The sequence below is a fragment of the Myotis myotis genome, unplaced genomic scaffold (assembly GCF_014108235.1).
Source record: "Myotis myotis isolate mMyoMyo1 unplaced genomic scaffold, mMyoMyo1.p scaffold_m19_p_13, whole genome shotgun sequence".
In the NCBI taxonomy this organism is placed as follows: Eukaryota; Metazoa; Chordata; class Mammalia; order Chiroptera; family Vespertilionidae; genus Myotis; species Myotis myotis.
In genome coordinates, this window is record NW_023416317.1 from 22,038,010 (window position 1) to 22,062,096 (window position 24,087).

Here is a 24,087-nt window from a genome sequence, read left to right on the forward strand (position 1 = left end):
TGTGCCCGCAACCAAGGTACATGCCAAGGTACATGCCCTTGACCGGAATCGAACATGGGACCCTTGAGTCTGCAGGCCGACGCCCTAGCCACTGAGCCAAACCAGTCAGGGCTCCATTGATCTTTTGAAAGAGAGTGGAAGAGAGAGGGAAAGATAGAAACATCAATGTGCTCACATTGATTGGTTGCCTCCTACCCCCCGACCAGGACCTGGGCCAGGGAAGGAGCCTGCAACCAAGGGATGTGCCATTGACTGGAATCGAACCCGGGACCACTTGGTCCGTAGGCTGACACTCTATGCACTGAGCCAAACCAGCTAGGATGAGCTCTGACTCTTTTTTTTTTTTTTTTAAATATATTTTTATTGATTTTTTACAGAGAGGAAGGGAGAGAGATAGAGAGTTAGAAACATCGATGAGAGAGAAACATTGATCAGCTGCCTCCTGCACACCTCCCACTGGGGATGTGCCCGCAACCAAGGTACATGCCCTTGACCGGAATCGAACCTGGGACCTTTCAGTCCGCAGGCCGACGCTCTATCCACTGAGCCAAACCGGTTACGGCTAGGATGAGCTCTGACTCTTAATACAAGAGAGGTCATTGGTACGAGTGCGCAGAGGAAGCAATACATTCTTGAGAATTTACTGTGTATAACACCTTGTGCCAAGTCCTTTTCATGGATTATCTCAATAAAATTTCACAACAGCCCCAAGTAGGTGCTATAATGGCCTTTCTACTAATGAGACTGAGCCACAGAGATGTTGAGTAACTTGCCCAAGGTCGCACAGCTAATGTGAACAAATGTGTGACTTTCTGTTCAGAGACCTTGGAGGGCGGCAGTGGGAGGGGGAGAAGCAGATTGTTGAGGGAGGGCTTAGGTAGAGGAAAGGTCCCAATAGCCCATCAGGCGCCCCAAACCCTTCAGCGCTGTGGATAGCTCTTCAGGAGGCATGGGATTTGCCCCAGAAAAATGCCCTGGAAGGATTCTCCCAAGGTGTGGGTTGGAGGGGGTCTGGGTAAGGTTCCCGGACAGCCCGAGGCTGCTCCAATGGGGCGGGGGGCCCCCGCAGGGCTGGGCGGGGCTGTGTTGCCTTCTGGAGTTGCTGCCCGCGGCCACAGTCCAGGCGTGAGCGGCGGGAGAGCGCACAGTGCTGGAGGGAGTGCAGCCGCCACCGCGGCAGCACAGGGGCCGGCCCCGCCGCCGCCGGTACTCCTAGCCCTCCGCCGCTCCGGCCACCCGACCAGCTGAGAGACCAGCCATGTCTCTCAGCGGAGCCTCTGAACGCAGCGTCCCGGCTACCAAGATTGAGATTACCGTGTCCTGCCGGTGAGCTGGCCAGCTGGAGAGGACGTAGGCACTGCCCAGCCCCAACCGGCTCCGGGGCTGGGGCGGACAGGGGCTAGATAGACCCGGGGGGAAGAAGCATCTGGAGCAGGAAAATCGTGGATGCAGACTCCCTGTTAGGGGAGGGGGTTTCCTTGAACAGTCCCACCCGCAAAAAATGGGCTCACTTAGCCTGCGGGTTCAAGGGATGGGTCGCGGGGATCCAGTAGATTCTGGGCCCCAGGAGGACAAAGTTCTGGGGCTAACCCTCATTCCTGGGGACACTGTGGACACGGACCTGTCCAGCCCGCAGGGAAGCGGTCCTTGGGCTGAGATTTCCGGTGCTGTCCAGGGTGCTAACAACGCGGACCCAGGCTGGATATAGGAATGAGGAAGGGAGGTGCGATTTGAGCCCCATGCCTCCCCCGGGTGCCCAACTCAGGGCCGAGTTGAGGCGGTGGGCTTCAGAATGACCCACCCTCTATCCGTCTGTCTGTCGCTTTCTCTAGGAACCTGCTGGACCTCGACACCTTCTCCAAGTCCGACCCCAGTAGGCGGCACCAGGGCGGGGTGGAGGGCAACTCGGTGTGCGGGCGCGACTGAGGAGCGGGGAGGGGGTGCAGACTGACCTGACGTCCTTCTCTCCCCGCCCCCACTCCCGCCTGCAGTGGTGGTGCTTTACACGCAGAGCCGGGCCAGCCAGGAGTGGAGGGAGGTGAGTCCGCGAGTCCTCTTTCAGCCCAGAGCTGCCCCCGGGAATCAAACCCCACCCCACTTTGCAGACTCCACGCTGACTCTGAGCACCCCCACCCCCTATCCAGTTCGGACGGACCGAGGTGATCGACAACACGCTGAACCCAGACTTCGTGCGCAAATTCGTCCTTGACTATTTCTTTGAAGAAAAGCAAAACCTGCGCTTCGATGTGTGAGCCCCGCCCAGAATTCTGGCTTGGACCGCCCCCCGACCTGAAATTCTGGCTGGCTACACCCCCACTTGGCATCCCGGGCTAGTTCCTTCCCAAGGCCCAGTTCGGTCCCACTTGGAAGAGGGGGGTCCACTCTAATCTTAACTCCCCCCCACGTCGACTTCGCCCTGCCCTTAGGTCACATCCAATCCAGTTCACTCCCCGAGCCCACAACTCTGCCCACAACTCTGCTCCCTAATTTGGCTCCACCTGCGTCTAGGTCCCGCCCCCCACCCCCCACCCCCGCCCCCGCCCACAGCAGGCCCTGATTTGGCCTCGCACAGGTCTGACCCTCTGCGACTCTGACTCCTACCCCAAAGGAGATCCCGGTTTAATTCTGGCCGCAGTTTTAACCAGCACTTGAAACTCGACCCCCTTTCCAGGCTCTCCCCTACGGGCCCCGCCCGACGCTGCTCCTACTCTTTCCAGGTACAACGTCGACTCCAAAACCAACATCTCCAAACCGGTGAGCGAGCGTCCCCTCGCGGTCTGGGCACACGTGCGTCGCTCAGGGTGAAACGACCCTCTTTGGAACCCTCCTACCTCTTAACCCCGACTCTACCTTCTCTGGTCCGAACCCACCCTTCCCGGCCCTTCTCCGGTTCCTGCCTTGGCTTCCCACCTGTGCCTCCTACTCACTGCTCGTTTTTCTTCTCGGCCGCTGCTGGGTCCTGTAGAAGGTGAGGCTGAACCCGGCTGGGCGGAGTGGGGAGGGTGGAGGTGAGGGGTGGGATGGCAACATGGAGAGCAGCTTAAAATGACAGGACCAAGAAGGGGAGCTTGCTTAGAGAACACCCCTCCTCGCCCCCCGCCCCCCGCCCCCTGCTCTTTTAAAGCACCGGCTGGGCGGTGGTGCTTGCTATGTCCCGCCGCCTTGAAACACCCTGGTCGTTGTGGCTGGGCTGGTGTGGCCTCTTCTCCAGGGCTGGGCTGGGACTCTGCACCCCCAGCCTCTCCAGGCCTCGCTGACTCCGTGTCCCTGTGCAGGATTTCCTGGGACAAGCGTTCCTGGCCCTAGGAGAGGTGATTGGAGGCCAGGGTAGCCGCGTAGAGCGACCCCTCACGTAAGCAGAACTGGAAGGAGTGAGGGGGGAAGGGTGGGTGCCTCCAAATTCTCCTCCCAAAGATCCTGCTGACCTGGTAGTAGTAGAAGCTGGGATTCCCCCTGGTCAGGAGCCTTCAGTGGTTCCCATCATACTCGCGGGGGGAAGCTCTAATCTCTAGGATTGTGTTAAAGTCCATCTCAGGCCTGGCATGTCTTCTCTCTCTCCTCACTGGTTTTCTAAGTCTTTCAACCTATAAGGTCCACTTCCAAGCTCTTCTCTTCCATGAGGTTTCCACTCACTAAGTCAAGTCCTCTGGAATTTCCATTATGTACTAAATATTTTTTTTTTTTTTAAATATATTTTATTGATTTCTTACAGAGAGGAAGGGAGAGAGATAGAGAGTTAGAACCATCGATGAGAGAGAAACATCGATCAGCTGCCTCCTGCACACCTCCTACTGGGGATATGCCCGCAACCCAGGTACATGCCCTTGACCGGAATCGAACCCGGGACCTTTCAGTCCGCAGGCCGACGCTCTATCCACTGAGCCAAACCGGTTTCGGCTATGTACTAAATATTTATTAGCATGTTTCATATGCCATTCCCTGTGCTAGATACCAGGGATATATCCATTTCACAAATATTACTGGGCATATACTCTGTCAGCCACTGTTTAAGGGGCTTAGGCTGTAATGTGAACAGAACAAAGGTTCCTGCCCTTGGGGAGCTTATACTAAGGAGTGGGGGGTGAGACCTACAAAATAGACATAATAAGTAAATTACATAACATATTAGACAGTAAGTGCCATGGTAAAAAGCTAAGTAGAGCAGAAATAGGGGGATTGAAACAAAATGGTTCAGTGGGCCTCTTGGAGAGGTAACTTTGGAGCAATGACCTGAAGGAAGGAGGGGAGTGAGCCATGCAGGTGTCTGGAGGAGGAATGTTCCAGGCAGAGAAACTGCCAGTGCAAAAGCCTGATATGTTCAAAGAGCAGCAAGAAGCCAGTGTGGCTGGAGCCAGGGGAGCAAGGGGAAAGGAGGAAGTGATGTGGGACAGTTAACTGTGAGGACCTTATAGCCATTGTAAGGATTTTAGCTTTTGCTCTGAGTTGGAAGTCACTGGAGAGTTCTAAGCAGAGAAGTGACATAATATGACAATGCTTTCAAAGTATGATGCTGGCTGCTGGGTTTAGAATAGATCTTGGTACAACAAAGGTAGAAGCAAGGAGTCAACTGGAAGGCTATTATAGTAGTCCAGGGAGGTAGCAGTGAAGGAGGGGAGAAGTGGTCAGATTCTGGATATACTGTGAAGGTGGAGCCAACAGTTTCTTGACAGATTGAATATGGATGTCAGAGGAAAAGAGGAGTCAAGGATGACACCAAAGCCTTTGACTTGAACAACAGGATGGACCGAGTTGTCATAAACTGAGATGGTTAAAAAAAAAAAGTCAGGGAGAAGTAAGTTGGTGGGGAATTCTATCAGAAGTTCAGTCTGACTTGTTGAATTTCATAATTTTTATTAGACATTCGAATGGAGATGTCAAGTAGACAATAAGATACATGAGTCTTGCCCTAGCTGGTTTTGCTCAATGGATAGAGCATTGGCTTTTCGACTGAAAGGTTCCAGGTTCGATTCCAGTGAAGGGCACATGCCCGGGTTGCCGGGTTGCGAGCTTGATCCCCAGTAGGGGGTGTGCAGTAGGCAGCCAATCAATGATCATTGATGTTTCTCCCTCTCCCTTCCTCTCTGAAAACAATAATAAATTTTTTTTTAAAAGATACATGAGTCTTAGATGCTCTTTAAGGCCATAAGACTAGATAAGTGGAGAGAGAGAGGGTCAAAGACTGAGACTCCATGAGATGGAACTAGAAAAGGAAACTAAGAAGAAGCATTAGGTGGTGTTGTCCTGGAAGCAAAGTGAAAGACTTGGACCAAGGAGGAAAGTGACTACCATGTCAAAAACTTCTGCATGTTAAGTAAGGTGAGAATTAGGAATTTGCCAATGGACTTAGCAAGATAGAGGTCACTGGTGACTCTGACAAGCATAGTTTTGAAGGAGAGAGAGTTGGAGAAATTTAGAAAAGAATGAAGAGAAGGGAGTCAAGGAATCTTTCAATGGGCTTTGCTGCAAAGAATAGAAGAGAAAAGGAGGGTGGCTAGAGAGGAAAAGTGAGGTCAAGAATAGTTTTGTGCCTGGCCGGTGTGGCTCTGTGGTGAGCATCAACCCATGAACCAAGAGATCACTGTTTCGATTCCTGGTTAGGGCACATGCCCCGCTTGCGGTGTGCAGGAAGCAGCTGATCAATGATGTTTTCTTCTCATCGATGTTTCTATCTCTCTATCCCTCTCCTTTCTTCTCTCTCTAAAAATCAATTTTGTAAAAAAAAGAATAGTTTTGTAATTTTTTAACATGAGAAAAATTATACCACATTTGTATGTTAAAGGGAAAGACCCAGTGGAAACTGAAGTAATAAAATGAGGGGGAAATTGCTGGAGTGATGCCCTGTGTAGGTAGGCAAGAAGATGGGAATGTAGCACACAGTGGAGGGGTGAATAGACACATGCATAGTCATTTATAGCATTGGTAGGAAGATGGTTGTGTGGGTGAAGATACCGGAGGCAGAGGAGATGTGGTGGGTCTGTGGACATTCTCTCCTGGTTGCTTCAGTCTTGTCAGTGAAATAGGAAACAAGGTCATTGGCTGAGAGTGAGGATGGGGGAGGAGGCTTTTTGGGTTTGAGGAGAGTAAAGAAGGAGTGAAACGGCCACCTAGCAGAACTGAAGAGTAAAGGATCTTGGGACCTGTAGTCTGACTATAGACGGGCCCTCTTGAGGTTTGTGGTCATGCATTTATAATGAGACTAGCTGGCCAGTGTTGTTCAGTGATTGAGCATTGACCTATGAACCAGGAGATCACCGTTCAATTCCTGGTCAGGGCACATGCCCGAGTTGTGGGCTTGCTACCCAGTAGGGGGTGTGCAGGAAGCAGCTAATCGATGATTCTCTCTCATCATTGATGTTTCTATCTCTATCCTTCTCCCTTCCTCTCTGAAATCAATAAAAACATATTTTAAATATATACATAATAAAATAAGACCAATTAGAGCCCTGACTGGGATATCTCAGTTGATTACAGCATCATCCCAATATGCCAAGGTTGTGGGTTTGATCCCAGTCAGGGCACATACAAGAATCAACCAATGCATGCATAAATAAATGGAAGAACAAGTCGATGTTTCTCTCTCTCTCAAATAAATAAATAAATTTTAAAATGAGATCAGTTAGCATGATTATATGTTTTCCTCTGGTCATATCTGTTGTATCGGTGCAGTATGGGTTGGGCAGAGAATTGGGTTTAACTAGAACAGTAGTTTCAACAAATAAGTATATTAAAGTGAGAAAAGGACAAGGGAAAAGGGTAGGATGCAAGGTAGTGACTATTATAGTCACTGACTGGAATTTACATTGGGTGAGGAGGTGAGAGAGAACATCAAGAAGGTGAAAAGCACCCTAACCGGTTTGGCTCAGTGGATAGAGCATAGGCCTGCGGACTCAAGGGTCCCAGGTTCGATTCCAGTCAAGGGCATATGCCTTGGTTGCGGGCACATACCCAGTGAGAAGTGTGCAGGAGGCAACTGATTGATGTTTCTGTCTCATTGATGTTTCTAGCTCTCTATCCCTCTCCCTTTCTCTGTAAAAAAAAATCAATAAAATGTATTTAAAAAAAAAAAAAAAGAAGGTGAAAAGCAGTGAGAAGGCAGTGGGATCAGTGACTTTGTCCTGGATGTGCAGGTGAAGAATCCCTGTACTCATCACACTTGTCTTTTTAAAGTACAAAAGGTCAAAGATCAAAGAAGCCAAATAAATGGTTCAAAATTCTCATTTTAAAAATGGGAAAAATCACATAGCAAGTTGGTGCCAGGACTTGAATTCGGAACACTTCTGACCTAGCTTTCCTCTCCCATACTTGGGATCCTTTTGAGGATCAGGGTTCATAGGTCCATGTAAACAAGGTTCCTGACTGTTTGGAGACCCAATGCAAGTTGGAGATAGATGTCCTGGTATGCAACCTTCATGCACATGGGTTAGGAGAGGTTAAGGCTTCCCTTGTCTTTTTTTGTTGTTGTTAATCCATTGATTTCTAAAGAGAGTGAAAGGGAGGGAGAGGGAGAGAGAGACATATCAATCGGTTGCCTCCTTCAGTACCCGACCTACCGGTGCTGGGGATCTAACCTACAACTGAGGTACAAATGCCCTTGCCTGGGAAATGAACCTACGACCCTTCGGCGGTGCACAGTCCGAAGCTCTAACCACTTAGAAACACCGGCCAGGGCGTCCCTTGTCTTTTTTTTTTTTTTAATATATTTTACTGATTCTTCACAGAGAGGAAGGGAGAAGGACAGAGAGCCAGAAACATCGATGGGAGAGGAACATCGATCAGCTGTCTCCCGCACACCCCCCACAGGGGAAGTGCCCGCAACCAAGGTACATGCCCTCAACCAGAATCGAACCTGGGACCCCTCAGTCCACAGGCTGAGGCTCTATCCACTGAGCCAAACCGGTTAGGGATTTTTTTTTAAAAATATATTTTATTGATTCTTCACAGAGAGGAAGGGAGAGAGATAAAGAGTTAGAAACATCGATGAGAGAGAAACATCGATCAGCTGCCTCCTGCACATCTCCCACTAGGGATGTGCCCGCAACCAAGGCACATGCCCTTGACCGGAATCGAACCCGGGACCCTTCAGTCCACAGGCCGACGCTCTATCCACTGAGCCAAACCGGTTTCGGCGATTTTTTTTTTTAATATGTTTTTATTTATTTTAGAGAGAGGGGAAAGGAGAGGGATAGAGAGATGGAAATATCGATGAGAGAGAAACATCATCGATCTGCTGCTTCCTGCATGCCCTCAACTGGGATTGGAGCCCGGCAACCAGGCATGTGCCCTGACTGGGAATCGAACCAGTGACCTCTTGCTTCATGGGTCACGGCTCAACTACTGAGCCATGCTGGCCAGGCTTCACTTGTCTTTTATATTTCACTCTTCACAGTCTTTGGAAAGCACAGCATCTTTGATCTGACAAATAGGCCCTTTACCCCAGGTTTGGATTGAAATTCCAGGACTTTTAAATCCTATGTCTTTCTCATTATACCATTATGAGATGCCCACCTAGGTTATATTAGCCCCAAACAAGACTATAGACCCCTCCCCAGTCAAAGTTAAGCCCTTCCCCATAGGAGCCACTCAGGACAGAAGGGGACACACTCAGGGGACTATCAGTAAATAGCAAAATGAATCCCTTGGTCCACCCACCCAATCCCAGATTGGCCACCCCAATCCTTGTTGCCTACTCTCCCCCCTCACAAAGAGGCTTTTTCTGCTTCCAGGGGTGTACCAGGAAAGAAGTGTGGGACCATATTGCTGACCGCAGAAGAGCTTAGCAATTGCCGGGTTAGTAAGGGCCACATGCTAGACCCAGAAGGCTTGCTTCTCTCCCCAAACTCCCTTTAGTGGACTGTCTGAGGCTATGGGACATTCGAGGTCAACAGCCCAACTTCATCCCTAGGACATTGCTACCATGCAGCTGTGTGCAAACAAGCTGGACAAGAAGGACTTCTTTGGGAAATCAGACCCCTTCCTTGTGTTCTACAGGAGCAATGAGGATGGCACGTGAGTCACTACTCTCTCCAGTGGCACCCAGCCTCTCCCGCTGTGACCATGGGCCCATTAGGGTTCTTAGGTTGGGCATCATAGACTCCACCAGGACCTGAGTCCAGAATTCATTCAAGGAAGCACACAACATGTGCTTAACAAGTGGGAGAATCCCCAAAATCTCTAAGAGTATCAGGCCTTCTCTCTGGGCTCAGTCCTACCCAAAGGCAAGTTTTAATCTCTTGCTCCTCTCCAGGTTCACCATCTGCCACAAGACAGAGGTTGTGAAAAACACACTGAACCCTGTGTGGCAACCCTTCAGCATCCCAGTGCGGGCACTGTGCAATGGAGACTATGACAGGTCTGCTTCAGCATACGCTAGGGAGTAAGAGGACAACGGCATGAGAGTGGGGCCCCAGAATGATGTCAGAGAGTCATAATAGTGTTAGAGGATCCTGCTCAGTGAGACAATTTTGGGCATGGAGATGATTGGATGGAGAAGCAAATGGATAGCCACATGGATGGATAAGTGAATGGATGGATGGATGGATGGATGGATGGATGGATGGATGGATGGGCAAATGAACAAATGAGTGAGAAGATACATGGGTGGATCGTCAGATGGATGTATGTAGACTGGTGAATTGATGGGTGGGAATATGGATGGGTGTTATAAGAGGATTGATGGATGGGTAGAAGGGGAGATATATGAATGGATAAGTAGACTGATGGCTGGATTAGTGGATGGACAGATTATGTATAGATGAGTAAATGGATAAATAGATGGATGGCTATATGAGAGATTGGTGGGGTGGATCTTTCATTGGTGTACTAGAGAGGCAGAGGGATGATTGGAAAAGCAGGAGGATAAATAAATGGAGTGATAGGTATATTGATGGGTGGACAGATGAATGGATAGTCGATGGATGGATAAATTAGTTGATGGATGAGTATAAAACAGATGGACAGGCTGACCATATAAACTAATAAATGGGCAGTATGAAGATAGGTGGGTGGAAAGATGGATGGGCACAGACATGGTTATAGATGAATGCAATATCGGATGAACAGATATCAGATGGTCAGATGTTTGGTTGGAGAGATGAATGGACAGGCAGATGGATGCTTGCATGCATCAATGAGTCAGTGAATGGCTGCATGTATAGTTAGATGGATGGACAAAGATAGGAATTAATATGTAATTGGATTGGCGAATATATGGGTAAATGGGTGGCTAGATGGATAGATAGATGGTTGAATGGACTGCCACACAGATAGATGGACATATGGGGGTGACTTAGGCATAGCAGTTAAGAACAAGGTCTTTGGAACCAGGATGTCTGAGTTTAATCTCAGCTCAGTTATGATCCTTAGTCAAGTTACTATTTTGTTTTGTTTTTGTACTTCAACTTCCTTATCCAAAAAGTAAGAATAATAGTACTTACTTTATAAAGTGGTTGATAAATGAGACAATCTGTTAAAGTTCTGGGAACAATGCTTGGAATATAGTAGGACGTGGTAAAGAATAGCAATAGTGGTACAAAGAGCAGCAGTAGTAATAGTAGTACTGGTAGTGGCAGTAGATAGTTGGGTATTGTGCATGGATTGATGAATGAATAGATAGAATAGATGGACAAATGGGAGGAACATTGATGGAAGGACTGATGGGTAGATGGGAAGATAATTTGTGTATGGTAAAGGTGGGGGTGTCTCTAAGATTTGTCATACACACCCAGCCTATCTTTATCTTTTGCATTTCAGAACAGTGAAGATCGATGTGTATGACTGGGACCGGGATGGAAGGTAGAACTGCCTTCTCCTGTACTTAACCCAAACAGTTCCCTATAATGTGTAGTACCTTCACTAGAACCCCCAAAGTGGCTTTGGGAACCAGGAAGGGTGATGATAGATACCAAGACCTTGGGTACAACTGATCCCCTCAGTTGTCTCTCTAGTACACAGTCTCTTCCCTTCTCTTCCCCTTAGCTTGGCCATTCTTCTGGCCCTAGCACCAATGCCCTACAGCTCAAGTAGAGTAAGAGGATAGTGAGAATAAAAGTCTGTTTTTAAGCCTGGTTCCAAGCCAGCAGCAGCTGCTACTCACCCACCCCTGGCCTCATTGCAGCCATGACTTCATTGGTGAGTTCACCACCAGCTACCGGGAGCTGAGCAAGGCCCAGAACCAGTTTACAGTATATGAGGTGAGAGCTCCAGCCCTGCCCAGGTTGCCCAGGTCATCCCTCATCCCAGTGTGATCAGTCTGTAGTTCCCTCCCTCGGTTTCCCACCATCACTGTTATCTTCCTCACTTAGGTACTTAACCCTCGGAAGAAATGTAAGAAGAAGAAATATGTCAACTCGGGAACTGTGAGTGCTCCCTGGAGCTTTGACCTTCCCTGGATCCTTCTGTGTCTATCTCCATTGACATAGCATGTTGGGGGTACCAAAAGGCTGTAGGTACACATTACTTGGATTAGTAATGTTAGGCACAAAGTGGCACCATTAAGTTTTTCCTCTTTTTTTCTCAACTGTGGAAAATTTTTGATCTTTACTCTTTTTGTAGAATATATTTTTTAAAAATCTAAATTGTATTTCCCAATTTAATATACCTTTGGAAATCCAAATATGTTTCTGACAGCTTCCTCTTTTTGCCCTTTCCGAAATTGGAGAAGGTGGGTCAGGGTGTGGCAGGGGTGGCATCATGGGTCTCTTTCCCTTCTGCCACGCCAACTGCCCTTTCCAAAGTAGCAGGGCTGCCTTTTCTATCCCACAGGTGACACTGCTCTCTTTCTCTGTGGACTCTGAATTCACTTTTGTGGATTATATCAAAGGAGGGTGAGTTACAGGCTAAGCTTTGGGCTAAACAAGTTCCTCCCAGTTCTGAGCCTCAGTTTTTTTATTTATGAATTGTCAGGGTCCAATGAGATCATGAAAACAAACTTTAAAACACTTGGCATACTATAAAGCACTCTGTAAAATGCATAGTGTTCTCGAGGCTTCATCCCTGGCTCTCAGACTCCCTTGAAGTCATGGCTTAAATGAGGCCACGGATGAGCAGCACCTGGTGCTGGCTTAGAGCCAGTCCTAAGATTCCAGACCAGTGGTCTTCAAAGGTGGCCCCAGTAATCTGACTGGGACCTATACAAAGTTATGTCTAGGCAAGAGGGGAGAGGTCAAGAGAGAGGGCAAGCCCAAGCAGACTATAGGGACATTCTGCTTGGTTCAGTGGAGGCAGGCAGACCTGAGAAAGGTACTTTGCTTCTCTGATCCTTGCTTTTCTCCTATGTAAAATGGAGATGTTAATTACTACTTTCAGGCTATAGTAAGGGTTAAGTTAAACGACACGTAATACACTTTTCATACAGTAGGCATTTAATTCTGCTACCCAAAGTGTGCTCCATGGACCAGCAGCATCTGCATCACTGGGAAGTTTGTTAAAATATAGAATCTCAGGTTCCAATCAGAAAATCCAGATTAGAATATATATTTTAATATGATCCCCAGGTGGTTCATATGCACACTAGTGTTTGAGAAATCCTGGTATAACAAGTACTGGTCCCTCACTTCTCAATCCATCTATTTCCCTGACAGGACCCAGCTGAACTTCACAGTAGCCATTGACTTCACAGCTTCTAATGGTGAGGCATGGTTTGGGGAATGGGATGTGGAGGAAGTCCTTAGGATTGGTCTGGATTCCAAGCTAGGGATAAGAGTTCATGTACCCAGTAAGCCGAGGCTTGAGGCAACGCCCAGCGAGGCTGGTATTGGGCAGGAATGTTGGGGAGAGATTATTGGGCGTAAGGGTGAGCAGAGGGTATAGGAAAATAAGTGTGTGAATGGATCAGGAAAGTTGAAAGGACAGATAGTTCAAGAGGTGGATGAGTAAATGAATGAATGGTAGAGAATAGGGGTATAAGGACAGATGGATAGAGGAATGGGTGGTGAGTGATGACTGGTTGGGTAGACAGATGAACAGAGAGGGTAGATGTGTTCGTAAGAACAATAGGATGCATGGATGAGTATGTGGGTGGGTAAATGGACAGATGTTTAAATTAGGGGCAACAATGGGTAAGTAGATGGGGAATGAATGAGTGGACAGGTGGATGGATCCATATGAGGATAGGCAAGTGAATAAATGGAATGGATGGTTGGACAGATGAATATGGCTGTATGGATGGATGGAAAAGAAATGGCAGGTGGACAAGTGGATGGATGGATGGATGGATGGATGGATGGATGGATGGATAGTTGGATAAGAGAATGAAAAGGCAGATGGATATAGGTAGACAGATGGATTTATGCTAGTGGGTGAGTGAATGTGTGGATAGGTAGATAAATTGATGGATAAATGTAAGGGTTGGTGGGTGGACAGATGGACAAATGAATATATGGATGATTGGATAAAATAATAAGGGAGTACATGGGTAAAGGGTGGATGAATGGATAGATGTATGGATGCATACCAGGATAGGCAGATGAATAGATGCATGAGAAAGGTGACTATAAGGCTGGGGCTCCTGTGTCCCTACAGGGAATCCCCTGCAGCCAACCTCCCTGCACTACATGAGTCCCTACCAGCTCAGCGCCTATGCCATGGCCCTCAAGGCAGTGGGAGAAATCATCCAGGACTATGACAGTGACAAGCTCTTCCCAGCCTACGGCTTTGGGGCCAAGCTGCCCCCAGAGGGACGGATCTCCCATCAGTTCCCCCTGGTATGGTATGGGCCAGAGCCTACACTCCATGCCCTGGCATCTGGTTCACCCAAGTTGACAAATTTCTTCTATTTACATTTCTTCTAAGGGTCATGGACCTGCAGAGGAGCAGGAAGCTATGATAGGGGAGAAGAGCAGGGAGGGGGAGCAGGGCTGGAGTTTGGTGGGCGGGACATGAAAAGAGAGTGATGATAAAACAAAGGAGTGAGCTTGGATCAGAGCACTACTGGGTGTACCCTGCATGGGCCCAGCCCAGCAGGGCATCTTCCCTGACAGAACAACAATGATGAGGACCCCAACTGTGCGGGCATTGAGGGTGTGCTGGAGAGCTACTTCCAGAGCCTACGCACAGTGCAGCTCTACGGGCCCACCTATTTTGCTCCTGTCATCAACCAGGTGGCCAGGTAAGATAACTTGATGGAGTTTGAGGAGAACAAGGGGACCCAGACAGGGGACTGACTTCCCAAGGATAGTTAGAACCATTCTTAGTGAACTTGGGCTTCGGGGAGAGGGTGAAAGTTTGTGTTAGCCAGCCCTTGGTGTAAAGAGGTTATAAATGCCTTATTCTGGGTCAGAGAGGGTATCAGCAAACTACCCCAGCCCCACTCCCTGGGAACAACTGAAACATCAAGTTTGGGGGAGAGAAAGGCCTATAGCACAACAGTTAAGTTACAAGCTTTGGCATCAGATCTGGGAGTGATCCTGTTTCCACCACTCACTATGTGACTTATGCAATTTAGCCTCTCTAAGCCTCCATTATGGGTGTAATAATGGATAACAATAGCCCCTTCTTTATAGAGTTATTGAGAGGTTACAATTAGATAACAATGTAAGAATTATTAGCACAGCCCTGACCGGTTTGGCTCAGTGGATAGAGTGTTGGCCTGCAGACTGAAGGGTCCCAGGTTCGATTCCAGGCAAGGGCATGTACCTTGGTTGCGGGCACATCCCCAGTGGAGGGTGTGCAGGAGGCAGCTAATTGATGTTTCTCTCTCATCGATGTTTCTAGCTCTCTATTCCTCTCCCTTCCTCTCTGTAAAAAATCAACAAAATATATTTTTTTTAAAAAAGAATTATTAGTACAAAGCCCTGGCTGGGTAGCTCAGTTGGTTAGAGCGTCATGCCAATACTCCAAGGTTGCAGGTTCAATTCCCGGTCAGGGTACATACAAGAAGCAACCAATGAATGCATAATCATAAATTTAAAAAATTTCAATGATGGTAAAAAAAAAAAAGATAAAATAATTATTAGTACAGTGTCTGACCATAGTAAGTGCTCAATAAAAAACAGATTAAAAAACATAAGAGTGCCCTAGCTGGTTTGGCTTAGTGGATGGAGTGTTGGCCTGCGGACTGAAGGTCCTGGGTTCGATTCTAGTCAGGGGCACATGTTGCAGGCTTGTTCCCCTGTGGGGGGCATGCAGGAGGCAGCCGATCGATGGTTCTCTCTCATCATTGATGTTTCTATCTCTCTCTCTCTCTCCCTTCCTCTTTGAAATCAATAAAAATATTTTTTAAAAAATAAATTAATAAAAAATATAAGAGTATGCCCTGGCTGGTTTGGCTCAGTGCTTAGAGTATCCGTCCATGGACCGAAGGGTCGTGGGTTTGATTCCTAGCACGTACCTGTGTTGCAGGTTCATTCATTTCCCTGCCTGGTTCGGGCACATATGGGAAGCAACCAATTGATGTTTCTCTCTCACATCCATGTCTCTCTCTCTAAAATCAATAAAAACATATCCTCAGGTGAGGATTTAAAAAACAAACAAAAATATGAGTAACCCCAATTTTTTAAACAGACTTTAAATATGTTTTTATTGATTTTTTAGAGAGAGAAGAAGGGAGAGGGAGAGGGAGAAAGATAGAAACATCAATGATAGAGAAACATTGATCGGCTGCTTCCTGCATGCCCCTACTGGGGATCTAGCCTGCTACCTGGGCGTATGCTGACAGGGAATCAAACCAGCAACCTCTTGGTGCATGGGTCGATGCTCAACCACAGAGCCACACAGGCCAGGCAGTAACTCCAAATTTTCAGAATAAAAATAAACAAAATAAAGTCCAGATCACATATCAAATTATTTTGTAAATGCAAATTAAAAAATGACAGAACTAAAACTAAACATGTATCAATAAACACAAGTTGGATAAGCTCACCTACTAAAGGAAAAATACTCTCTGATTAAATTTAAAAATAAGTCATACTAAATGTTGAATAGAAGATACCCAACTAAAACTAAGTACCTCAGAAAGCTTGAAAGTAAAAATATGAAATGAAGAAACAAAACTAGCCCTGGCTGGTTTGGCTCGATGGATAGAGTGTTGGCCTGGGAACTAAGGGGTCCTGGGTTCAATTCCGGTCAGGGGCCCATGCCTAGGTTGCAGGCTTGATCCCCAGTGGGAGGTGTTCAGGAGGTAACCAATCAATGATTCTCTCTCATCATTGATGTTTCTATCTCTCTCTCCCTCTCCTGTCCTCTCTGAAATCAATAAAATATATATTATAAAAAAAAGAAACAAAACTAATAAAAGTGGAAGGATTTCAGGGAGATTTATATTCCATAGACTTCCTTTTTCCCTAGTAAAAATTTATTTTTTAATTCATAATAAGGATGATAGTAACATAACACATAACATTGCTATAGAAAATTTCAAGAATGGAGAAATAAGAAATCACCCAGAATACTGCCCAACATATATATATATATATATGTATTTTGACAGTCTTTTCCTTATGCATCCATAATTGCAGTCAGATTACATATAATATTTCACTACTGATTTTTTTCACTTAATAGTAGAGCCTGAGCATATTCTTTAGTTATTATTAAACAAACTTCTTAAATGTTATCTTGGACAAGGTCACTCATTCATTCATTCATTCATTCATTTAATAAACATTAAGAAGTCCTAACCGGTTTGGCTCAGTGGATAGAGTCGGCCCACAGACTGAAGGGTCCCAGGTTTGATTCTGGTCAAGGACACCTACCTCGGTTGTGGGTTTGATCCCTGGCCCTGGTCAGGCTGCGTGCAGAGGCAACCAATTGATGTGTCTCTCTCACATCAATTTTTCTCTCTATCTCTCCCCCTCCCTTCCACTCTCTCTAAAAATCAATGGAAAAATATGCTCGGGTGAGAATGAACAAATAAATAGATAAACATTAAGAAAAGGAGCAATGTAACATGAATGTGGAGTCAGACTAGCTCATACACACACTCTACCTCTTATAGCTGTAAGACTCTGGGCAAGGCTCTTAACCTCCCTGTGTCTGTTTCCTCAGTTGTACAATGGTGACAACAATATCCATATCACAGGGTTGTGAAGACTAACTAAGTTAACATCTGTCAAGCACTTAGAACAGTGCCTGACACATCATAAGTACTATAGATGTTAGCTATTACTGTTACTATTATTATAGTTATTACTATTCAGAGGGCATCAGCTGTGAGCTCAGTTCTCTGCTGAGGCAGTGGAGACTCACAGATGAATCAGATTTAATCTCTGCCCTTGGGAGTTCCCACCGTGGGGCAAGAGACAGAAATATAAATAAATCATTACCTTCTGTAGGCTAGAGCTTCCCAGACTTTTCCAGCAAGTCGCCTGTCAGCAAAGGCAAGTGACTGCTTCCCCCAGGGGAATCTGGGGGCACAGCTGAAAGCAGCCAGACTGAAAATGTCTTTGAAGTCCCCATATTTTATCTTAAAAATTCATACACATTTTACATTCTTCTCACACTGTGTCCATGTTTCCTTTAATTTAGAAAAAAAGTGTTTTAAGTGTACATAGAGTCATCTAGCTTTATCCACATGATCATACAGTACAATGGATGGGACATGTATTCTGTTGCCTTGGGTCCCCCTAGGCACACAAACTGGTACCCAAATGGGTGTGAGAACAGCCCATTTCAGTGGGCGATATCCTAGAAGGCAGAGGGAGAGGAGGAGAGGGTATAACCTAGTCTGAGAAATGCAAGGCAGCCTTCTCATGAAGGGGGCTGCCACTCTGGGTCTAGAGGGCAAGTTGAACTTTATCAGAGAATGGAGTAGAGTAGGTCTGACAGAAGGACCACATGTGAAAAGCACAGAGGTGTGCAGGGGCAAGCTCAGGAAAGAGTGAACAGTATACTAGGATCAGAATGTGCCATGTATGTGGGATGGAGGAGTATCCAAAGAACAGCCTGGGAATGGAGAGAGGGCATCAAGAGCTCAGGCTTTAGGCTCAGTTGGTCAAGCATGGAGTTGGACCATGGCCTCACCATCCCTTGGGGATGCTACTTAATGTCTCTGAACTTCAATTCTCTCATTTAAAAAATAGGAATAAAAATGTGCCTACCTTATAGAATGATTATAAGGATTAAATTACAAGTGTGCAGCTAAGGGTGTTTTTTAAAATATATTTTTATTGAAGGGAGAGGGAAAGAGAGATAGAAACATCAATGATGGAGAAAGAATCATTGACTGGCTGCCTCCTACATGCCCCCTACTGGGGGTCGAGCCTGCAACCCTCGCATATGCCCTGACCAGGAATTGAACTGTGACCTCCTGGTTCATAGGTTGACACTCAACCATTGAACCATGATGGCCAGGCTGCACCTATGATTTTAATGATCATAGATGACTCTTCATTTTTTACCATCCAGTAGCCAAGTGGGGCACAGACTGGCCTCCCCAGCCAGTCACCCATCTCAGAGGTCTAAATGGCCTTGGTAATGCCAGGTATCTACAGAGATGTACCTCCCAAGCCCCCAAACCATTCCATGCCTCCCATTGCCCCTGGCTCACAAATCCCTTCATGTGTGGGCCTTCACCCACTATACCAGCCTCATCTCTCTCCTGTAGCCCTACGTATGCCACTAGAACATATATCTTGGTTTGCACATGCAAACCCTCTCTCTGGAACACTTTTCCTTTTACCTTCCCTCCCTCCTACCACTCCTCTCTTCTACCTCGGCAACATCTTCATCTGGCTAACTTGTACTCATTTTTGTCTTAGGTTAGATGTTATGTCCTCAAAGCCCTAACCTCAATGTATCATAATGGTGTAAGCATTCATCTCCCCAGGACAATATCCTATTCTCTGCTGCATGCTTAGCATTGAGCTTGGTGCCTGACACACAGCCAGTGTGCAATGGTATTTGTAAAATCAGTGACAGGAAATGGTACCAGTCCAGGCCTATGAAGAGGCTGTGGCCAGAATTCAGAAAGGGAACAGGGGCTGCTAAGGAAGATTATAACCCGATCCCACCCTAGGCACTGGGCAAACTGAGCCATAGCTATTTGAATTCTCCACCATGCTTTCCTCTGGTTTTTAGATATTAGGCTTAAATACCAGCACAGTCCAATAGAACTTTCTGTGATGATAGAAATGTTCTGTAACTGTGATGCCCAATATGGTCACATATGGACACTGAACACTTGAAACATAGGGTGAATAAGGAACTAAATGTTTAATTCTATTTAACTTAATTCACTTACATTTCAATAGCCATATGTGGCTAGGAATACTTTAATGGATAGTGTAGTTCCATCCTTCCCAGAATACACAGGGCTTGAGAATGGATGTCAGGAGACCTGGCTCTAGTATGGCCTTTGTGCTCTCTCAAGACCTTGTTTTTCGAATATGTAAGATAAGGGGACTGGGCTCAATTACTTCTGAAGTCCTTTTCACATGGAAAAATCTTGGATTCAAAGATTAATGGTCAGAGAAGAAAAAGGAGTTCTGAGAACAGCAGTTATACTGACTGGGGACCCAGCAGCCCAGGAAATGGGCTATGTTCAGCAGAGGGGAGAAGGGAGTGAGGTGAAACAGGTGAGATGAGTGAAGAAAGGAGGCCTTCAGCCTTTGGTCATGCTCTTGTATAAATACCAAAATCGTCCCAGGGGCAACAAAGTCCTGTGTGGTCTGGCTCCTGCCCCACCTCAGCCACATGGTCCCGTCGGTTTCCCTCACTTTCTAGGCTCCAGACAGGGTGGGCTTCCTTCAGTCCCATCACAGGACCTTTGTCCGTGCTATTCCTTCTACCTGGACTGATCCCCCCTTCATTTAACCTCTCCTTCATTCTCAAACATTGTTTCCTTAAATAAGCCTTCGCTGATTTGGACTATGCCAGGAATCCCTACTATACACCCTCACAGCAGTGTCCTTTTCTAACACAGCACTCATAATAAGTGTAATTTTATACCTATTTCAGTGATTCTTGAATCAATATCTGCCTCGCATTGAGAGGGCTGGGATAGACTTGTTTTTTCTCGTGGTGTACCTTCAGTGCCTAACACAGAACCTACCATATTATGTGCTCCACAAATGTTACGGGCAGACAGTGGCAGGCATTCAGGTGTGGGGAAGGAGCATGAGCTTCAGAAGCCCAATCCTTGCCTGGCACTTACACGCTGCCTGTGGAAGCTCTAGGAGTGGGGTGTTCTCATTGGTCTCTCTGGGCTTTCAGCTGGATTCTGTTCTTGGCCTCTCACCCAGGGCTGCAGCCAAAATCTCTGATGGTTCCCAGTACTATGTTCTGCTCATCATCACCGATGGAGTCATCTCTGACATGACACAGACCAAGGAAGCCATTGTCAGTGTGAGTCTGAGGAGGAGGACTTGGCAGGGAGGGGTCACTGTTAATAACTGTGAAGGGACTGAGATTTTAATTTAATATTTATTAAATTAAGTAATACTTGTCAAGAGGTTTAAAGCTAACAATTTAGCCTGCCAGTTTCATGAATGCTAGCAAAAGACACAAGACTTGTGGAACAGGGACAAAGAACTCTGTTATTCCCAGCAATAGCAGTAGCTCTAGTATCAGCATTTTCTCTTATTCTCTAAGCCCCAATTCCCACAAGATCATGTTAAGAGGGCCAGATGACACCTGCATCCAGTCAGCTGCATTATAGAACAGAAACCCTGGGCTTAGGAAACCCCTATGTTTTATGATGGGCAGTAATGTTTGGAAGACAGGCCTGGGTGCCTAGTTTCTCTACTTTGTTCCAGTGTGAGACATTTTATTATACTGGGCATTAAACAAAGGTGCCCTTGGCTCTAAAGAAAGACACTATATCTTTAACATGCAGACATCCTTGCAAAAATAGTCTGGAACAAAGGAAATCAGTGCCTCTACTTGCAAGATGTGCAGAAATATAACACATGCACAAAAAATTGCTCTCAACAGTCACCTCCCTTATTATGGCTACTGACCCCAGACATTCATCCTCTTTCCCTCACAGGCCTCCTCACTGCCCATGTCTATCATTATTGTTGGTGTGGGACCAGCCATGTTTGAGGGTGAGTAGGATGGGGGTTGCCCCTGAGTGGGACCAATAATTGGGGAAAATAAAGGAGAAACTGGGCACCCAGGTCTGCCCCTCCACAAAAAATACGATGGATGCCTGTGTTGGACCTTGGCCAAGTCACAGACCTTTTCTGAACCTGTTTCCTCATCATAACCAAGGCTGTTGATCTGAATACTTCCCTCTTGGGTTTCCTGGGAGGATGGAATGTGTGGAAAGGCATAATAATAATAATGCCATAGCAATGCCTAATAATTGTAGGACTTTGACAATCATAAGGCATTCTCATGATGACTCTGAAGGGGAGCTAAGACGGAAGGGGCCGCATGGGTTGGTTGGTGTGGGAGAGGTCAATCAGCTGAGGGGTGTCTTTTTTACAGCAATGGAAGAGTTGGATGGTGATGATGTACGTGTATCCTCTAGGGGCCGCTATGCTGAGCGAGACATCGTTCAGGTAGACCTGACCAGGGAGAGGAAGTCATGGAGCTGAAAGGCATGATGGGAAGGAGAGACTAAGTTGGCAGCCATTCTTTCTTCTGCCTTCTTAATCACCCACCTTTCACCCCTCACTCTTTTAGCCCTCCTGCTTTCACTGAACAAAATCTTGGTGAGAAACAGGCAGGTTGCTATAGCCATTATGGATCCATAGTGTAGATCCCCAAAGCCTCTGCCTTCTAATGGAGGCAGCCAATAATAATCACACAGCCGAATATCTCATTCGGTTGTGATAAGTGCTCCAGAGGAACAGCAAATGCCACTGTGAGAGTCTATAACAAGGACCTGTCTTAGGCAGGGTAGTCAGGGAAGGCTTCTTTGAGGAAATTACATTTGAGCTGAAACCTATAAGCATTACAGGCAGAGGAACAGCATGAAAGAAGGCCCTGAGGCTCAGAAGAATTGGTCCAATCATGGAAAAGGCAAGAAACCAGGGTAACAGGATCACAGTGAGTAAGAGAAAGGGGAAGCCAAGGCTATGCCGATCATGGTGAAGATTTGGGGTTTTGTTCTTTAAAAATAGGAAAGCTCTTGAATGATTTCATATAGGGAAGTGAGATGGTCAGACTTCCATTTTAAGAGGACCTCTGCTTCATGGAGAGTGGACTGTAGCAGGGCGAGAGAGAAGGGCGGTAGACCCATTAGTGAAGAAGCCTTTAAGTAGTAGAGGGAAGGCAATAGGGCTCTGGATGGGAATACAGTGGGGCCTTGACTTACGAGTTTAATTCGTTCCGAGACCGAGCTTGTTAAGGAGCTCATTAACTCAAATTACTCTGTCAACTCAATGCAAAAAATCGGCTGAGAGACAGCTGGTATCTCAAAAAACTCCTTAGTCAGGACACTCGTAAGTCAAGGCCCCACTGTAGAAGCAGTGAAGATAGAAGCAGGTTCAAACGATTATTTAAGAAAACGTTTACAACAGCTGACTATTTGATTAAATGGTGATGGTGAGTGAGTGGGGCTTCAGGATGATTCTCAGTTTTCTAGCTTGAGCAACTGGGTAATAGTCCCATTAACTGGGAAGGGAAAGCTGAAGGAGGAGCAGATTTGGCAGAAAGGATTAGAATTCAGTTGTGAACACATTGGATTTGAGGGATCTAAGACAACTGAATGGAGATATGATACAAGCAATTAAATACGTGGTTCTGAACATTTAAGAAGAGGCTAGGGATGAATATATAAATTTGGGAGTCATCAGGGAACAGTTTTTAAAGTGACGGGAGTGTATAAAATCACCTAGGAAGAGACTTGAGAGAGAAGGGACCAGGTTTAGAGATTAGCTAGAACTCAGAGGAATGGGGGGAGAGGGAAACTTATCCAGAAAGGCAGGAGAAAATCCAGCAATGTGGTGTGTCAAGAGTGGGATGTGTCCAGGAAGATCATCATCAAATGTAATGGAGAGAGAAGTAAAATGAGGACTGACAATTACTACCCATTGGACTGATTTGGGAACATGGGGCTATTGACAACAGTACCAAAAGCAGTTTCGGTAGATTGTGTGAAGTCAAACCGGAGTGAGTTGAGGATGAACAGAAGGTGAAAAAAAAAATGGGTGGAAAGAAAGCAATATCCCCCAGGTTAGAGGGATATTTGGAAAAAGATGTTAGGGGTCAAAGAGGAAGCCTTTCTACTGCCCCTCTTCCCCACTCCCCTCCCTTGGCCACCACTCACACCTGATTGTCTGTGCCTGTCCTAGTTCGTCCCATTCCGAGACTATGTCGACCGATCAGGGAACCATGTGCTGAGCATGGCCCGACTAGCCAAGGATGTGCTGGCGGAGATCCCGGAGCAGCTGCTGTCCTATATGCGCACCAGGGACATCCAGCCTCGCCCCCCACCGCCTCCCAACCCCAGTCCGACCCCAGCCCCAGAGCAGCCCTAAGGAGCCTATTTATCCAATGCCTGCCATCTGCCCACCTGCCCACCTGCCCACCCACCCACTGCTTCTGCTGAAAGCCAGAGGCACCTGGAGCCCTGGAACCCATTGGGAGGCCAGCTTGGAGGATCAGTGCTGGCTGGTCAAGTCCTCCACTCCCTCACCCACAGAAGGGCCTTGCACTGTCACCACCTCCCTGCCTTCATGCCAATAATAAAGCTGATAATAATAATTACTCTACCTCTGTCTCATGGGTCTTGGGGAGGGAGATTAGGGGACCCAGGGCCTTGGCACCGCACCAAAAGGAGGGAACAAAGATTGCTTCAGCTAGGGTTTATTCCCATCCGAATACACAATCATCCAATCATTTCTTCAGACATTCTTGAAACACTTTCAGAAGGGATAAGTAAAACTATGTATATGTTTTTGCTGACAGAGGAGACAGGCCATAGCGTTCATCAGACTATTTTTTTAAAAATATATTTCTTTATTGATTTTTAAAAAATATATATATTTTATTGATTTTTTACAGAGAGGAAGGGAGAGGGATAGAGTTAGAAACATCGATGAGAGAGAAACATCGATCAGCTGCCTCCTGCACACCTATTGGGGATGTGCCTGCAACCAAGGTACATGCCCTTGACCGGAATCGAACCTGGGACCTTTCAGTCCGCAGGCTGACGCTCTATCCACTAAGCCAAACCAGTTAGGGCCTTTATTAATTTTTTAAAAT

The 24,087-nt window shown here is 46.6% G+C and overlaps 1 protein-coding gene across 3 annotated transcripts; it reads left to right on the forward strand.

The window, feature by feature from the left end:
- The first annotated feature begins 967 nt into the window (after positions 1–967).
- CPNE9 (copine family member 9) lies at positions 968–23,507 on the forward strand. Of its 3 annotated transcripts, XM_036332087.1 has the most exons (21): positions 970–1,326; positions 1,833–1,873; positions 1,992–2,038; positions 2,145–2,248; positions 2,718–2,754; positions 2,966–2,968; positions 3,276–3,352; positions 8,724–8,787; positions 8,903–9,006; positions 9,245–9,349; positions 10,750–10,791; positions 11,114–11,189; positions 11,301–11,354; positions 11,761–11,822; positions 12,579–12,625; positions 13,519–13,700; positions 13,977–14,104; positions 20,175–20,277; positions 20,921–20,978; positions 21,364–21,437; positions 23,175–23,507. In XM_036332087.1, exons 1-21 carry the CDS (start codon positions 1,259–1,261, stop codon positions 23,358–23,360), a joined length of 1,662 nt encoding a protein of 553 aa, XP_036187980.1. In that variant the 5' UTR covers positions 970–1,258; the 3' UTR covers positions 23,361–23,507. The 3 variants fall into 3 exon arrangements, with proteins under 3 accessions (XP_036187981.1, XP_036187980.1, XP_036187982.1); XM_036332088.1 differs by lacking the exon at positions 2,966–2,968 and having other exon boundaries at positions 968–1,326; XM_036332089.1 differs by lacking the exons at positions 970–1,326; positions 1,833–1,873; positions 1,992–2,038; ... (2 more) ...; positions 2,966–2,968; positions 8,724–8,787 and having other exon boundaries at positions 3,274–3,352.
- Positions 23,508–24,087: the final 580 nt, after the last annotated feature.

Excerpts from the sequence above, each read along its gene's own strand:
- CPNE9 (XM_036332087.1), top strand. The coding sequence starts at position 1,259 with ATGTCTCTCAGCGGAGCCTCTGAACGCAGCGTCCCGGCTACCAAGATT. Across the intron at positions 2,039-2,144 it reads CCAGCCAGGAGTGGAGGGAG|TTCGGACGGACCGAGGTGAT; the intron begins GTGAGTCCGCGA and ends CCCCCTATCCAG. Across the intron at positions 13,701-13,976 it reads TCTCCCATCAGTTCCCCCTG|AACAACAATGATGAGGACCC; the intron begins GTATGGTATGGG and ends CTTCCCTGACAG.